This window comes from Pagrus pagrus, assembly GCF_965226575.1.
Source record: "Pagrus pagrus genome assembly, chromosome: 6".
NCBI lineage: Eukaryota > Metazoa > Chordata > Actinopteri > Spariformes > Sparidae > Pagrus > Pagrus pagrus.
This window is the reverse complement of record NC_140190.1, coordinates 17594468-17612777: the sequence shown is the minus strand read 5'-3', so window position 1 is coordinate 17612777 and position 18310 is coordinate 17594468. Positions and strand designations below refer to the sequence as shown.

Sequence of the window (18310 nt, the reverse complement as noted above, 5' to 3'; positions counted from 1 at the left end):
ACGCATTCAATAAAAATGTCAGATGAAAAGATTAGAAACTCCTTTTTAGTCGTGCTTTGATTCGGTTCAGCATCAGCGTCGCATCAACGCAGCCCAAATATTACTCGGTCAAACAGCAGAATGAGGATGTAGGAAAAACTTGTCAGTGTATAATTTTCACAGGACAGGTTTATCTTCATCTGATCATCCAATTAAACATACAAAGATCAGAGGCGGAGCTGCAAACCATTAACGTGCATTGTCGAGGACATGTAGCTCTTTCATTTTTTGCACCTGGAGGTGTGTGACTGAGACACACAAGTACCCTGCCAGTGTTTATGATGGCAGTCGTGAAATAAAGCTTGTGGTAGTGTGGGGTTATTATATTCTTTTAACTATCCATTTGGTTTGAATTGTGTTCATGAACAACCATAACATTTAACTTATTTTATTTGATATAGGTGATTACATGTACTTTCCAAGTGGGAAATTCCTTCATCCTCTGATTTGCTCGCAGGGTCAGGCTCATTATGGTTGGTAACCCCTGTGTTGTTCAAGTAATGGCTGTATAGCAAAATTAAACTCTCACAATAACACTGCTATTAATGTAGCCACAGGCCATTCTTCACACCTACAGAGGAGAGTCAATCTCAGTTCATTCTATGGTATGAAAATTACTCAGATTCCAATGCTCAAATAATTCATTATTATCATTTCAATTATGAATAAACCCAGTAAAAAAAAAAAACTTACAATGATTATATGACTCACTCATTGTTTGAAATGTTGTGGGCATCACACAGTTTGCGCCTGTGGCCTCCGCTGTGTCACACCGATCCTAATAACATAGCAACTGCGTTGGATGAACAACAATCAGCTGCTTTCTTTCCACAACAAATTGCCTCCCCCCATCGACATCTACAGTGTGTCTGGAATATTCGTCAAACAAGTGCAAGGGCTGCTCGTGATTAATCGGTTCAGAAAAACGACCCCCCTCTTATTATTCCTGGCAGAGTGTAAACAACCACTGCTTTGACAAGCCCCGCACACTCGAGGGTATCGGCACAGTTCAACCCCTGTCAGAATGGAGTGTTTGTTGCCGCACAATGGTGGAATAAGAAAGGGAGGCAGGGAGTGAGAGAGAGAGAGAGAGAGAGAGAGGGAGAGCATGAGTAGCAGAGCGACAGAAAGACAGACAGCTGGCCGCCATGTTAAGTCGTTCTCTTGTTTCAGCCGTCTTATCAATCACTGTTTTGTTCTTTTCGTGGCGTTTTTAGTGGTCCTGTCGGACACGGGGAAACTCTAGCTGAGCGTGCTGAGCTGCTGGTAAAGGTCCTGGGAGTGAGCGGGCCAACGCTTAGCTTAGCCACCAGTCAGCCTGACCTGCCTGACTGGCTGGCTGGCAGGGTGCAAGGAGTGCTGCTTTTTTTAAGACACACAGAGATACGATCAGACAGGCACAGTGACAAAAAACAAAAGGTGCTTTTAAAGGTGAACAAAAAAGGAGAAGATTGGACGTAGTTTGCACACAAACCTAATTTCCCACCAAAGTACTTCCAAAGATGCAGTAATATATCAACAAAACACACCTAAAGTCATAAATATGCAAGAATATATGTCTGCCTTTACAGTCTCTTGCATACTCAGCCACACACAGCTCCATATGTCACTCATAAACATAAAATATATATCTTCCCTCTCAATCACACGCATGCACACAAACACACACACACACACACACAAACACACACACTCAGAGTCACTGATGCTGCCATACATGCCTGATGATAAATGACTAAATGTTGGGGTGTGTTTTCAACTGCCCCACATACGAGGCCCGCATGCTCCTAATTTGATACTTATTCCATGAAATAGTCATGTTGGGGGAAAATGGATGTGGATAGAGACAGACAGTCCCATACATCATTCTAATTATTCTTTAATAAACCTCTTATAAGCAAAAGAGTGGCTGCGTAGGTAACTACTGCCACCTAGGGTTCACAGGGAGAAAGACACTCCCTCAGAGCTAAAGGATATCCATGCACATTTAAATAAGAATGAATCCTACTAAGTGCCAAAGATTAATCAAAGGCAAAAGGAGAATGAAAGGTGGAAGGGTGCAAGAGAGACTCTGAGAGATAATTGAGAATATCAAACTGTATGTGTTCTCCTCTATCATTTTTCACCCTGGAAAATTCAATCATGAGGGGATGAAAATTATTTGGAGAGCACAGGTAGCAAGTAAATTCCTCCTTAATCACCCTGAATACACAATAATGTCCGACCCTGCTGGTGTAGGGGTTAGAAAACACTTCTTAGATTTCCTGTGGAAATATCTGAAAGGCAGGCTAACCTCTAAATTCTGCTTCTAAAACTCCTAGGAAAACAGCTACGCCTGAAATGGCTACTCTTTAGACTTTTATGAAGAGCTATGAGAACATACAATTTTCATGTACACAGATAAAACAGAATTTCAATTGAAAGCTTAAGTGTGAAGCGCTATTTATTCCACACAGGAAATTAACAGCATTTTCAGCAGTCGGAGTTCATTTACAATGTGTGTTTGTGTGCGTTGTGGATGTGGGAGACTAAAAGAAAAAAAAAAAAAAAAAAACATCGATGTGTTTGTTAGTGTATCGTGGCATCTGTTTACACTTGCCAGCGCAGATTACTCCCCACAAACACACCCCCAACACAAACACACACACATATATACACTTGGACTCAAAAGGAGAGGAAGTCTGGATTATGTTGGCTTTGAGGGATGGACAAGCAAACCAAATTCATCTTGAAACAATCGGGGACGGAGCGCAGAAAGGAAAGTTGCAGGAAGGGGTGAAGGGAGGGGAGGAGAGGGATGAAGAATCACCGCCCTTAGGGGAGCAGTCCAGCTGCAGTCCGTTGGCCTGTTGTCGTAATGCCCATTCACGCACACACACACACACACAAAAACACACGCCGAGACACAAACAAACCCGTGCCACGGTTGACCTAACCATGCCCGCCTCATTAGCTGCCAATCACTCTGCACAGCCCGTCCAGGAGGGGTAGAAAGCGGGAAAGAGATGGATGAGGAGATGCAGCCATCAGTAATCACGCTGCCTAAGCTCCTGTGTGAGATGGCATCGTTATACTGAACACGTAAAACACCGTGAACAAACAAGGTGTCCTGCTCCTCTCGTTATTTTGTAACTTACTTGAATTGGTCCGTTTTTGTGTTTTAAGCTGAATTCCTCCATGCCTATCTGGCTGGATAAAAAGTAGGGTTGTGGGCTGGAGTTGGTTTGGTAGGCAGATCAGAATGGCCAACCACACACACATACACACACACACACACTACAGAGGACTATTCCCGGAGGCAAAAAGACCACACATCCAGATACTCACACACATAGGGGAGTAGACACATTCACAAGAAACACTGAAACACCCCTAGTTGTATGCAGCTGCTTTCATAGTGTATATGTGTGTTTATAGTGCAGGCAAACACACATACAGTAACTACAGTATGTACGCGTTGGAATACCACACACATTGACACAGCACAAATCAAATTTAGATTCACAGACACACTAACTAACATTATTTACACGCACACTGACTGTGGCCCTAACAAGCAAGCCGACCAGCCTTTGAGCTGCCTGGAGCCCGACATCCAAGAGACAGCTTCGAACGGACCAGGCAGGTTTCTAATTATTCATGCTCACTACAAACACTTTTTGTGTTTCTTTTTATTTACAGTTGACCAGCTAGAGGTTTTTTTTCTGCTGCGAGTGGGGGAACAACTAAAAAAAGAAAAAAAAAAGGAAAAAAAAAAATAAGCAAGCCAGAGCCATTAATTAGGCTGGGCCTCAATCCACCCGTCCTTGTGTTGGAATCCATGGACACCAATCAGGACCTCATGAGAACAATAAATTAAGATATCTGTCAGGTTCTGTTTCAAATAGGGGTGGAGCATTTAAAGGAATAGTTTTTTATATTCCTCTTGTCTTCACCCATCACCCACCAAAAATCCAGTGATATTTTCTCCATTTTCCTCACTCTGGTTGACATTATTTGTCATGCCGGCTTACAGCTCATAGGATCAACCTGAGAGAGGAAGCAGTTGCAGGGGTGTTAATGATGTCCCATTTCTATATTTTTGCCATTGAGTAAATGCACTCCTTATGACTCGCACTGGATTTGGAGATGCCTGCTGTTCTCTTTGACCCGCGCACCCCAATTTTAAGACACCACCTATTGCGAGCAGAATTTATGAGCAGAACCTGTGTCAAGAGACGTTCCCTGAGCTTAACTGAATATATGTGCATTTCTGCATAGATTATGTCTTCCTTTGTATTTTTTTCTCTTTTAAAAGACAAAGAAACACTCAATGAAGCCCTGAATGCAAAAGCCTTGGCACTGACAACACAACCTACAGTTTAAGCAGGCTGTGTGTGTGAATATGTACTGTGTGTGTGTGTGTGTGTGTGTGTGTGTGTGTGTGTGTGTGTGTGTGTGTGTGTGTGTGTGTGTGTGTGTGCGTTCGTGTGTGGCGCTCGTGTGTGTGCCTGCGTGAAGCTAAGATCACGGCTCAATGAAACGCCTTTCCTATACGAGACACAGATGCTGTCTGGGCTGGTTTAATGAAAGTGAACGTCTCGGGTTACGCCATTTGAGCAAGTGTGTGTATGTGTGTGCGCCCATGTAGCGCTGATGTTTTGAATGTCAATAGGAGGTAAAACTTGTGTTGAAAACCCTGCTGAATTAAGATAAGGATCACACAAAAGCCTGTCTCTCTCTCACTCTTTTTACCCTCTCTTCTCCCCTTTCGATACTTGCTGTGAGCACAAAGCGCCTGTTTTATGCCTGGCCTTGGTTTGAGAAGCATCACTCCTGCCTTCTCTGTTTTCACCCTTGTGACAAGCTATTTAGCAGGTGTGCGCTGGTCTGTGGGTTGTTCCTCTTGAGTATCTGAATTCGTTATCAGTATATTTGCAATGATTTCTCTTTGAGCTTGTCTGCTTTCAAAGAGCCAGCGTATTGTACCTTGCACAGGGGTTTTCTTGCAAAGGCAAGATAGAGGCGGACGTGTCCTCTAATCACAGGAGTTTGGAGTTGCACTATCTTGAATAAAAAATAAAAAAAAACAGTGACTGTATTCTGGAGCTGTAATTGGAGGATACAAGAGGCAATCATGTTCCTTTTCCCTCCCAAGCCTCCTACGCACAGCAGACAAAAACACAAATACAAAGGGCAGGACTAATGTCATTTGACAGTTCCTTATATATGATACCATCTAGCTTTCAGGTACCCGACTGGCTTTGAGTTTACACAGGTTGAACTCTCATTTCCTGGCGGCGAGTTTGCATGTCCTACAACCAACTTTGACGTTTTAAAGAGTAAGACAGGAAGACAGTGTCGGAACAGCAGTCTGGGTAAAGTACCAACGAGGCGTGGCACACGTAATTCACAGTGACACCAACGAGGAAACCTGAGAGTCCACAAATTAGGAAAAAAAAGAAAAAAAACCTGGAAGACCTAGATATTGTTTCAATTCCTGACACAATTTTTACTGTTTTATGACTTGAGGGGAGGTGGCGAAAATGAAAAAATGGTGAAATGGGGTGAAATAGATTCAATTTGCCACAAAATGTTACAAAGTGATCTGCTGAAAATTTTAATTTGGACCTGAGGGCTTGCCATCAGGTACCGTTTGTGGAAAGCAGCCGATGGGGCCGGCTGCTTGTTTCGTCCCTGCTGAATAGGAATGAACGTCGACGGGCTAAAAAGTGGTAATAAAGTTATTTTCAGGCCTGACAGCGTACGCAGTGAGGGTTTGAGAAGGGGTCTCTATGCTTGCAACTATCCCCTGACTAATCAGTTGAATTTTGGAAATAAATGATTGTTGCTGTAAATGTTGCGTGAAAGAGAAGCAGGGTTGTGTGTGTGTGAGTGTGTGTGTGTGCGTGGGATGTTAATTGATGAGAGTTATAGAGAGCTGCTAGTAGCACAGGGGGGATCATTACTGCTGGAGTGGAACAACTGCATTCACGGCTGTTTGCCATGTCTCATACACATTTACACACACACACGCACACACACACACGCACACACACACAAAATGCACACATACATAAAGTGCACCAGCAGTCAAAAGGAACACCATCCTCTTGCTCTCTCTTGTACATCCTTTTGTCATATAGTGCTACTGCTCAACCACACAAAAAGAGGCAGGTAGGGTAATTATAACACCCTAATTCCGCGATGACTCTTCTGAAAAACACCAACCAACTATAAAATGTCACTTTTTTTTTCTCCAAATCAAACGCTATTGTAAATCGCAAGGTTTATTTTGGGTTGGCATGATGGGGGAAAACAAACAATTATCCCAGAGGCATTTCCCATCCTTGAGTCAATTTGTGGGAGAGGGGGGGAAAAGGCGCGCAGCCACTTTGGGTTAAAGGATTTAGGTCACGCTTTAACTGACTGGCTGACATCAGAACGGTGAGACTGAAATCCTGGAGTGGAATCTGAACTCGAATCCATCTCCTGAATGACTGACACTTGAGAGACTGACACTGGGAGAATGAGGGGCGGGTGTCTTGCTAGTCAACCTGCCATCCTGACCTATATTTTTAGAGCCTGCATGTGTGTGTGGGTGTGTGCGCGCCTTTGTACGAGGAAAAGACGTCTTTGTCTTGTCATATATGCTGCTTTGTGTGCAGGCGTGGGTGTGTGAATGCACACATGCATGTAATTGTGCGTGAGTGTTTGCGGTTGTGTACGACCCTTTCATTTTACATGGGAATGTGTCGCTCCTTGTGTTGGGATGCATAAATACATACTCAAGACCGCATGGATGTTTGTGTGTGTGTCTGTGCACCAGGGACGAGTGTGTGTAAGCAAAATCAGTGTGTATTTATGCTTTCTGTCAGTGTGGGGCAATGTCTGCCTGTCTCCTGCTGATGCCACATTACTTCAGTCTAGGAGCCACTGTCACTTTGGTAGCAGCATAGACAGGTGAGACTCCACAGACTGCAGCCTTCCGCTTTCTGACACAAACACACACACACACACACACACACACACACACACACACACACACACACACACACACACACACACAAATTCCACAGAATTAAGTCTCCCACTGTTCCTTAAATTATTTTCATTATGTTTTGAATTTAACATTAGTAAGATTTGCATAATATACAACGTAAAAATAATAATTGAAAATGCATTCTAGACAGGACAATGACCCAATTCTAGAATTGAAAAATCCTAAATTAGTAAAAAGCAATTATTTACATCATAAAATGTAATAAAAAATTTAAAAAACAAGTAGCGATGACATGGAAAAACTGTTTCTCACACACACACACACACACACACACACACAGAGTTGTACCTCCAGTAGCCAGGGTTTGAGTTTGCGGTCCAGGATGATGTCGAAGCCCAGGACCTCAAAGCAGACGCTGTCGCTCCCTGGTGGCTGGCCGGGGCGACACATGCGATAGGCGTGCAGCACATGAGGCTCAGCCACAATTAACGTCTTCACCACCAGCTCCTGGCAGGTCGCACATACACAAACACAAAAAAGAAAGAGAGAGAATGATCAAGTTGTCAGAACCTATCCTAAAAAGCCACAGGCTGATGTTTTTACAGCAGCTGCATGAAGGTTTCTTAAACTAAAAATGGTGCAATTAGTAGTCCCGCTTTAATTGCAGGTTTTAAAACTCTGACAATGGAGTAATCACGACACATACATACTAGACCTGAAACCTACAGACCTGCTTTAAAGAGGTAGGACTACAACCCAGTTTGATCCTCTCCTGTATTCTCTTTGATCCTCTCCTGTATTCTCCTCCAATATACAGTTTAAAAACCGAGGAGAAACACAAAGTGTTACTGGCACAGAGCCTTTTGAATTTTCACCAGTGTTGGTGGTGGTCCATTTGTGCGGGTAGTGGCTCTCAACCTGTGTCCGTGTGTGTTTGCACGTATGTTTGCTGGCTGCTACCTGCCTGCCTGCTTGCTAACTCCCACTGTGCAGCTGCAGTAAACATGCTCACTCTGACACACACACACACACACACACACACACACACACACACACCGTGCAAAAAGCTTCCCCTCACCATTCAAGCCCCACGCGGTGCTGCTGGCCTGCAGTTTGCTCAGTCCTGTCTGACTGCTGGGTGCAGGAGAGGGGTTTGGTGGTCTGGCCCTGGCCTGATAAGGCAGCAGCCCCCCTCCTCTTTTCCTATCTGTCTGTCGCTCACACACCTCCATCCATCTGTCTGTCCATCCACCAGTCTGACCCACAGGCTGCCCAGCATAAACACCTGCTCCCACCGTTTATGCCCGAAGTCCCCAGTACTGGCGGGTGTGTGTGTTTGTCCCTGCCCCCATCACTTCCCTCCTTATCCTGAGCCCCCAGCACTGGCCACTGCCTCGCACTGTGCATGTGTGCGCCTGTGATTTGTTGGCCTAAATGCTTTTTTTAAAAGCCCCTTTGATCCTTTTATTTTTCTAATCACCTGCACAAACATGTATGTTACTTTAACGTGTGCAAGTATAATTTATTTATTTAATCTAGAGACAGCAAGATATCTGGGAGGTTTTTTCTTAACTGTAGGTTCCTTGGCTGAAGTGACAGATAAAACAGAAAGTAAGTAAAATTTGAAGTAGGGCTGGGCAATAAATATGATATACAGCGCATTCAGAAAGTATTCAGACCCCTTCGCTTTTTTCACATTTTGTTATGCTGCAGCATTATGCTAAGCCTTTTTTCCCCTCATCAATCTAGCTTCAATACACCATAATGACAAAGCGGAAACAGAATTTTTGCATATTTTTTTAAAAGGAAAAACTGAAATATCACATTGACATAAGTATTTCGACCCTTTGCTATGACACTTGAAATTTAGCTCAGGTGCCTCCCATTTCTCCTGATCATCTTTGAGATGTTTCTCCACCTTGACTGGAGTCCACCTGTGGTAATTTCCATTGATTGGACATGATTTGGAAAATCACACACCTGTCTATATAAGGTCTCACAGCTGACAATGCATATTAGAGCAAATAATCAAGCCATAAGGTCTTAGGAACTGCCTGCAGAGCTCAGAGACAGGATTGTGTCGAGACACAGATCTGAGGAAGGCTACAAAAAATAATTCTGCTGCATTGAAGGTCCCCAAGAGCACAGTGACCTCCATTATTCTTAAATGGAAGAAGTTTGGAACAACCAGGACTCTTCCCTGAGCTAGCCGTCCGGCCAAACTGAGCAATTGGGGGAATGGGGCCATGGTAAGAGAGGTTACCAAGAACCCGATGGTCACTTGGCTGAGGTCCAGAGATCCTGTGTGGAGATGGGAGAAACTTCCAGAAGGACAACTATCACTGCAACACTCCACCGATCTGGGCTAGTGGCCAGATGGAAGCATCTCCTCAGTGAAAGTTTGCAAAAAAGCACCTAAAAGAAAATGAGACTGTGAGAAACAAGATTCTCTGGTCTGATGAACCAATATTGAACTCTTTGGACTCAATTCTAAGCGTCATGTCTGGAGGAAACCAGGCACCGCTCATCACTCGCCCAGTACCATCCAAACGATGAAGCATGGTGGTGGTAGTATCATGCTTTGGTGGTGTTTTTCAGCGAAAGGGAAAGGGAACGCTGAACGTAGCAAAGTACAGAGATATCCTTAATGAAAACCTGGTCCACAGTGCTCAGGACCTCAGACTGGGCCGAAGGTTCACCTTCCAATAGGACAATGACCCTAAGTACACATCCAAGACAACACAGGAGTGGCTTCGGGACAACTCTGTGAATGTCCTTGAGTGGCCCAGCCAGAGCCCTGTCTTGAACCCCATCGAACATCTCTGGAGAGACCTGAAAATGGCTGTCCACCGACGGTCCCCATCCAACCTGACAAAACTTGTCGTGTCATACCCAAGAAGACTTGATGCTGTAATCGCTGCCAAAAGTGCTTCAACTAAGTACTGAGTAAAGGGTCTAAATACTTAGGTCAATGTGATATTTCAGTTTTTCCTTTTTAAAACATTTGCTAAAATGTATTAAAATGGAAAAGGGTATTCAGTGTAGATTTATGAGGGAAAAAAATGAATTTAAATGATTTTACCATAAGGCTGCAACATAACAAAATGTGAAAAAGGGGTCTGAACTTACCAGACTGTTCGACTTGTACTAATACTTGCCTTACCCACTTAGTCTTCATATCCACATTATTGATGATTATTTATCAAAAATATCATTGTATTTTGTGAAAGTACCAATATTCATCTCAACAATATTGTTGCAGTATAGATATCGAGATATGTGGTCAAAAATATCCTGACATTTCATTTTTTTCTTTTAATCCTAGCATGTATGAAGTTGAAAAGCATCAACTGGATTAATTAAGGATTTATGTCTTTTACTAAAATGTAAAGTGTAGTAAAATGTATGCACAAGAACTCTTCTAGAACTCTGCATTTTGAATGGCTATCTATGTTTACTGTAGGGCGCAGAGATCACTTGCAAAATATTATTTTCGAATGGCTGCAAACTAGGGCTGTAACTAAAGATTATGATTCATCTATCGATTAGCTTCTCAACTGATCAATTGGTTGTTTGGTCCCTCAAATGTCAAAAAATGGTGAAATAGTTTTTCCCAAAGCCCAAGATGTCTTCCTCTAATGCTTTGTTTTGTCTAAAACCCAAAAATATCAGTTGACTACCATAGAATAGTAAAGAAACTGGAAAATATTTTAATTTAAGAAGCTGGAATAAAAAATTAAAAAAGGCCTTTTTTTTCTTAAAAAAATACTCAAACCAATGAATCGATTAACAAAATAGCTGGATGTTTGATTTAATAGTTAGCAGGGCTAGGCATTTCAAGCAAAAATGCTATTCGATAGTCACCAGACACTATTCTGCGATTATTCTGTTATTCAAAGATCTGCTATTTGTATGTACTGTTGCATATAGTGGCACAGGCTTATACTGACCTTGTGTGGAAAAGACTGTGCTACACACGTTTTACCAAAGCCTGCTAATAGTGACGCAGTTCTACCAAGGCCTGTAATAACACAGCACCTGGTGGTATCACGTTATTTCCAGGCACCAGTAAAAACAAGGGAAAAAACTATGGAAAACTTACTTTTTCAGACAAAACCATAGTCGCATGAACTATTAAATTTTTTTCCAAACTAAACTACCATTCACATATTCGAAAATCCTGACCCATCCCTAATAGTTCACATCTAATCTATGATTCAATTAATTGTTGAAGCTTTAACTGTATCCTTTATTGTTTCTGAATGTCCACTAAAAAAATCAATAGGCCTTAATGGATCAGAAAAGGAGCATTAATGCCACCCTCATTGGAGAGGACAATGTGTAACCATTTCATTGTACTGACTCACTCTGACACACACTCTGCACAAAGCTTCCCCTCACCCATCAAACCCCACACAGTACCCCTGCAGGAGACAAGTAAGGTATGGTGGTCTGGCCCTGGACTCCATAACTAGCCCATTTGTAGTCAGACACTGCTCTCAAAATTACATCCACATAAAAAAGCTTGCTGGTCAAACCTTGGACACTTTGCCTCATGTAGCACATCAATGGTACCTCAATATGAAAGGGATGTCAGTGTTTCACATGAAAAAAAAACACCATAGTCTTAACCCCCACAGACAATCTTTTGGCAAACAAACTCTCTGACTCTCTGACCATGACCGTTGGCGGGAGGAGTCAGGGCAGCCCGCTAGGTCTGTATGGGAACAAAATGTAAGAGGAGAGATGAAAAGAGAAAGAGAGAGGAGAGCGAGTGGAGAGCATAAATACAGAGTTGAAACAAAACCCAGCGTGCGAGGAGTGCGAACGGACAGCACTAACACCAAAGTGGTGCGACTTCTGAAGAAAGAGCATGGGAGAAAAAAAAAATGGTGAGAGAGCGAGAGAGGAGGAGGACGGCCGGGCTGAGTCAGAGGGCGACACTCTAGTGTGGCACAGAGGGACAAGAAAGATGAGAGGAAAAGAAACAAGAACCAGAACTTTAATGCTTTTGTCAAAATGAAGCACATGTAGAGATTACACAAGACCGTTAAAAGAGGAGTAAAGAAAAAGAAACATTACTAAAACAAGAATTTAACAAAACAAGTAAAGCACTGGCCACAGTGCCTACAAGTCAAAGACACTTTGTTTAACACGAGCATAAAGAAAAGTGAAACCCTGATGGAAAGAAGAGGAAATCAAAGATTGCCTTGAGGAGAGTATAATAACCAATGGGATTTGATTTTGAGGTTGAATGCTGGTAGCATGAGAACAGACAGTAAAACAGTGAACAAGCACTAAGGGACCATACAACCCAAATGACTGCGGACAGGGGGACAAAAAGTAGAGGTCAAGAATGAAATAGAAAACAGGAATAGAAATAGAACATTAACCAGAGCTAAAGAAATGGGCAGAAAAGAAAGGTGTCGTAACAGATACGATATATACGAGTTACAGATTACACTGACAGGTGAATGCATGTGTTGCTTGCATTTGTGGCGTGTTTTGCCATCTTAATGCACATCCTTGCTTTGGTGGAAGTGTACATCTGCCACGATATGTAACTGTGTTTGTGTCTGTTTGGGTGGACGGCTACCCACGTACCGAGACATCTCCCCAGAATTTGGCCACATCGTAGTCGTTGATGCGGAGGAACTCGGTGAACCAACTGATGGACCTCTTGCTGCCTTTGTCAACTGTCTCGTCTCGCTCAAAGTTCTCGTTGTGTTTGTTGACTGAATAGTTAGTCAGATGCATGTAGAGCTGGCTCTGTGGAGACGAGAGAAAGCATGACATTAACGTACGCATGTTCACGCCAACAATTTCTACCTTTATTTGATTTGATAGGAGTACAACATGGGATAGGTCTAACACAGGAACACGGATCGGCATGATTTTTTAAGTCACTACACATTGTCATTTTCTTTAATACTGATAAACACAGAATATCTGATCTCTGTTTGGCTGGATGTAGTAGACCAAGAGTGAAAGGTCTGTGGTGTACTTGTAAAACAACTTAACTTTGTGAGCTCTGACAACATTAAAAATCTAATGTCATGGCAACAGCAGATCATATTTGCACCAGATGGCATGTTTTGTTTGTTGTTGCATAAAAATCATTCTCTTCCTCTTCACACTGAATTCCTTTATTTACTGAGATGACGAAGAAATTAAGCTCCCTTTCACCTGCTTCCTACTCCAACTTAGAGGCATTCAAACCTCAGTACAGAGTTGCCCAGTACAACCACAATCTATTACAAGCAAGGGGGATGACAGTGCTACAGTAGATAGAATGAGATATTCTTTTAAAACAACGTGTACATACTGTATATTGTATTTAACTACTTGCGATACCTGTGATTGTGCTTGGTTCATCAGTGTTATTACACCTTTGTCAGCGATGATAATCATCACAGCACAGACCGTCCTCAAGGGTGTTCATGCTTTTATCATCACAGAGCAGTTTTTAATGTAAAGCATTTTCTCCAAAGTAATACGGGAAGGCAAGAATAAAGGAAAAAGCAAAAACATCACAAACTAGTCCCCTGACAACAACTGAAGAGGGTAATAAATGGAGCAGCAAAGAAAGTGAAGAGCTGTTCTCGCTTTATCTTAAAAATGGTTCTTAGATGATGATTGATAATTAAGCTCACAACGATAGAACATCTCAAGCGTCAGTGATAAGAGTTGTCAGAGCCACAGTGCCCTACAGTTGCCACAGTGCATTGATAAAATGCATCATCGAGTGACTATAACTAGCCATTGTGTAACCCTTGTTGTATCCTTCTCTTTGAACACTATCCCTCACAGTTTAAGACAATACATCCTTGTCCGTAACCTGCATGGTAATAACACTGTTGCTGCAGGCCACACCAGCCCCTGATGTCTGGGAGCCACTCTCTGTGGGATTGAACATCCATCTGCATGGCATGACTCACTCCATCATGTGTCACAGACTTGGTAAGACAATACACACTTGTGTCACAGGATGGGTCCAGTGTGTCTATGTGTGTGCGTGTGTTCATATTCTAGATAAGCATCATGCTTGATGGGAAGCTTTGTGTGTGTGTGTGTGTGTGTGTGTGTGTGTGTGTGTGTGTGGTTGTGTGTGTGTGTGTGTGTGTGTGTGTGTGTGTGTGTGTGTACACCCCATCATCTGCAACAGACTGTGCTTCAGCAGGTGCTGAACCTCAAGGCAAATATGAGCGGCTTGATATTACAGGAGACATCTGGCATGTGGACATTTAAGCTCAGCTGTGTTCATACAGTATGCCTGCACATTCTGTGTGTGTTCGTGTGTGTTTGTGTGTGTTTAAGAACAATATCAGCCTTACAGTTGTCAGCATTTGGGCAATGTTGATTGTTTATACAAGTACAAGCATGTTTTGGTAATCATGCGAAGATTACGGTGTGTTTTCCCTGTTTGTGTGTCCAGTTTTATTTTGGTGATTAGCACAAGCCCAAGAGTCCTGTTTCCTGTGTGGCAAATACATTTTTATGTGAATCTACTTCTACTTTCTGTCGGTAATGCGTTTTCCCACTCACCCTATTGGCCACACACAAAGTACTGTACTTTCTAAAGTAAATCTATTTTCGTGTATGTCTAAAAAACATCAGACTGGCCTTGTGCACAGATGGTACACAGATAAAGATGCATATAGTTAGCACGTACAGAGTATGCGTCTTCGACCGTGTGTGTGTGTTTCCAAGTGTATTTTTTTTATCCTTTATTTCATGAGGAGAGTCACATTGAGATAAAGAATCTCTTTTTCAGGCATACCTGGCCTAGACAGTCAACAGCAAAACTAAAACACACACATAGTTACAGACAGAAAACACAAAAGGAGACAAAAAACAATAAACAAGCAGAGGGAACTCGCATTTCAAAAGAGAAATTTCTAAGAGTCAATTTTGTAACCAGGTAAATTAAAACATTGACATCCTGAGGGATCTGCCTCTAATGCTTTCATTTTGGATTTGAAAGCATTTAATGAGATTAACTGTTTGAGTTTCAAGTCATTCTGCAGCATAATTCTATGCCGAGGGTGCTGAATACATAAACACCCTTTTTTCCAATTTCCACCGAGGCATTTAGGACACAAGACGCAGACTACTGTCCGGCACTTTTCTGCATGATAAAGATACAAAGGTAGTGTGGGAGCAGACCAAGAAAGATAAGTGCAGCTCTGTGTGACGCACTCTCTGCTATGAAAACTGCTACACAAATAAAGGCTATTATCATTTTTGTTCATACTCACCAGGTTTGCCTCACTGGGTGCATGGTACTTCTCCGTGCCCATGCGAACCAGGCCATCATTGTAGAGAAAAATGCGAAGTGGGTCGCAGGAAGTGACAAGGATGTAGATGCGCAGGTCAAACTTGTAGCCCTCCATCAGAAAGGGCTTGTCCAGGTACTCCTGAACGATAAAGTGCTCCTGGGCTGGCAGCTTCTCACAGTTACGGATAAGCGAGATCCTGGATAGACAGAAACTTTATTAATCCTCGGGGGGGAAATTGGGGTGTCGTCACCAGCATAATAAAATATGGCATGGTAAAGACAAAAAAGATAATTAAAAAAATGATAGATGGGAGCATAGCAGGGACCGTGAACATGACTGATGACACTGGCACTGTCTTTATATACGTGTTGAAGCACAAAAATTTCAGCCAAACAATATACAGATTTTATGTGTTTCAACACAATATTTCATTTCGAAGTCACTCGGAAAAGTTGGGGGCATATTTCTGGGGTGCCACATCTGTCTCTTATGCTGATACCTTCAATCTTCACAGCGCAAGATTAAGTTTTGTTTTTCTGTTTCTCAAAGCAACGGATCGTACATTTACATTGAAGACCCTTAGGAGTGAAAGGGTCAGAGCCACAGTGCCCTGACGGTATTCGTGTGACCTTCCAATGCTCCAGAACCTTCCCTGAAATTGTATATAAATTAGCGTACTCAGTCTGCCTCAGGTCTAGTTTAAGCAGGACAAGCTGTTTGGCTCTGTGGTGCATCGAACGATCTAGAAACTTTGTTAGTCTGCTCATTACCCGGCCATCTAAATAAAACAGTTGGAAAATAAACGTACAAAAAATTGACATGTTCAGCACAAACACTGTTTTGTCTGGAAAAAACTGTGCGAGCATCTGGAGAACATTGTGATTTTCTGAAGTCCAACTCTGCTCTGTCTGAACAGCACAGTACATCAAATGCTGCAGCAGGGTCTTTTAGCTGTGCGCAGGTTAATAGGAGCAGACGTTGTCCTCCGTTTCAGCCTTCACTCTAATTCATTTGCTTTGGTCTCATGTCACTGGCACTCAGACCTTGCAATACGCAGGCCATTGCTAGCTGGATTCAAGAATGACTTGTGTTAGTTTGTGTGCGTCCATGTGGCCGCGCACACAAGGGTGAGGGGCAATACTTTCAAAACGCTGTGAATGTGAAAGTGTGTGGGTGTATGCTCGTGAGTAGTGAGGGTGAGGGGTCATTGTTAAACAATCTCCCACTATGTTCAAGCATCAGGACTGACCTATATCACCATCACTCATAGTTAGGGCAGACTTTGCTTAAATTGCTTACATGTACAGGCTGGAAGGCCTTGTTATACACATGTGAGCAGGCACACCACAAACACAAACAAAATACTTGGCTGGGATGTTAAGACTTGACTGTTCACAAAGTACAGTTTGAGGTATTGAGATATTGTGGCACCAAGCCACCAGAGGGCAAACATCGTTCTGCTTTGTGGCTTCTATAATCACAGCCATAACATACAGTATCTTGGGAGCAGTGCAGTATATTTAGTTTTATTAGTTTTTGTTTTATTAGTTATCGCTTAACTGAGAAGCAAAAACGTGAGCGCATTGTTGATGAGCTTAAAGTGTGAACATAGACGGGGATCCATTTACTGCCTTTCAAGTTATGATGAAATAAGGTCCTAGTTCCTTCAGTGGTTTGTAGATCTGCTTTAGTATGATGTAGTTGTTGATTTATCTATCACCATGAGCTCCTGGCAACACAAAATACTGCGGTATTCATAGACGAGCACCTCTTTGGCCTGCTTATCACAGTATTTGAACAGAAGAAAACAGGGAGAAGTTGACAGGAGCTTGACCGACGATGTGAGGGGCCCTCCTAACAGGCAGACAGCAAGCTGAATGATGAGGACAGGGTTAACGGTGTTAGTTAGTCGAGGAGGAGAAGCTGAGGAGAAGACGACATGATTGATGAGCTGTGGTGTCAGATAATCACGGCCCACTCTCCCCTGCCTATTTAATTTGGCACCGGAGGGGGATCTCGCCTTTTTAAGCCCGGCACGCGCTTTTATTTTGTTTCCCTTATAACAAGCTGAGCTTCAGACACAAACAATAACTTCATTTAGTTGGCCGACGGAAAAATAAATTACACGGGGTAGATATAACTTAATTTCCTGCCGCGTCACACCACGCACAAAAAAATAGAGAAAAATCTAATCTTGTGAGCCGCCCGCCGTTGAGTGGACGAGCTAAACTCATCATCTTTCATATTCTTAATGTATTGCAATAATTCAGCCTTTGCTGCCTTTTATTCTTTAATAAATAAGGGCTTAGTGCAGCACGGAGTTATAAGTAATGCTCACATTATACCAGAAAGGACAAATTCAAAGAGAATTTGAGGGAGAGGTGAAGCACACTGAGCTATTTGTACTTCAATATCCCCACCTATTGGTGCCAGTGATGAATGCACTCCAAAGTTTTTCTTCATACATGCACTTCAGAGATCACGTTTTCAAAAGCAAGAAGCAAAAAGAATAATTAATACAAGATTAGAAGTTTTAACATATTTTGAAGTGCTCAAGAGAGTTATGTGGAAAGCAAAAACAAAGTCTTTTAGAAGGCCCTGTATTTTAGACGAATCATAATATTCACAGTTTGACCTGTCTTTTAGTTCATCTTTTAGCTTATGAAACAGAATCATTCGCAAAACCAACCACACTTGAATCTTTGAACTTTACATTCTCACTTTATTTTAGTCTTATCATTGACCTGCACAAAGATCACATCATAGATCAAGAGAATTCTGTTTTGAATGCCAAATGAGTTGGTTGGGCTCATACATAGAACATTAGAATAAATTCCTGAGATTATTTTAGAAAACGATTTAGGATACTTGTTCTTCACCACTTCTTGAATATTAATTGAATTGTTGCATCCATCTAGTTTTTTAAGGCACTTGTCCTGGTTAGTGTTGTGATGGCAAAAGAGTAGAAAAGCCCAAATATCCCCAGGGAGCTTCCTAATTCCCATCAACT

The 18310-nt window shown here is 42.3% G+C and overlaps 1 protein-coding gene across 3 annotated transcripts in view; it reads right to left on the bottom strand.

The window, feature by feature from the left end:
- The window catches only part of ttll7 (tubulin tyrosine ligase-like family, member 7), a 78022-nt gene that overhangs the window by 44533 nt on the left and 15179 nt on the right, over window positions 1-18310 (bottom strand). For all 3 annotated transcript variants that reach the window (XM_084355779.1, XM_084355780.1, XM_084355781.1), the window contains exons 7-9: window positions 15280-15496; window positions 12626-12790; window positions 7370-7528 (exon numbers count right to left, since the gene is read on the bottom strand). In XM_084355779.1, the coding sequence (XP_084211905.1) occupies window positions 7370-7528; window positions 12626-12790; window positions 15280-15496 (541 nt within the window). The remainder of the gene's footprint in view (window positions 1-7369; window positions 7529-12625; window positions 12791-15279; window positions 15497-18310) is intronic.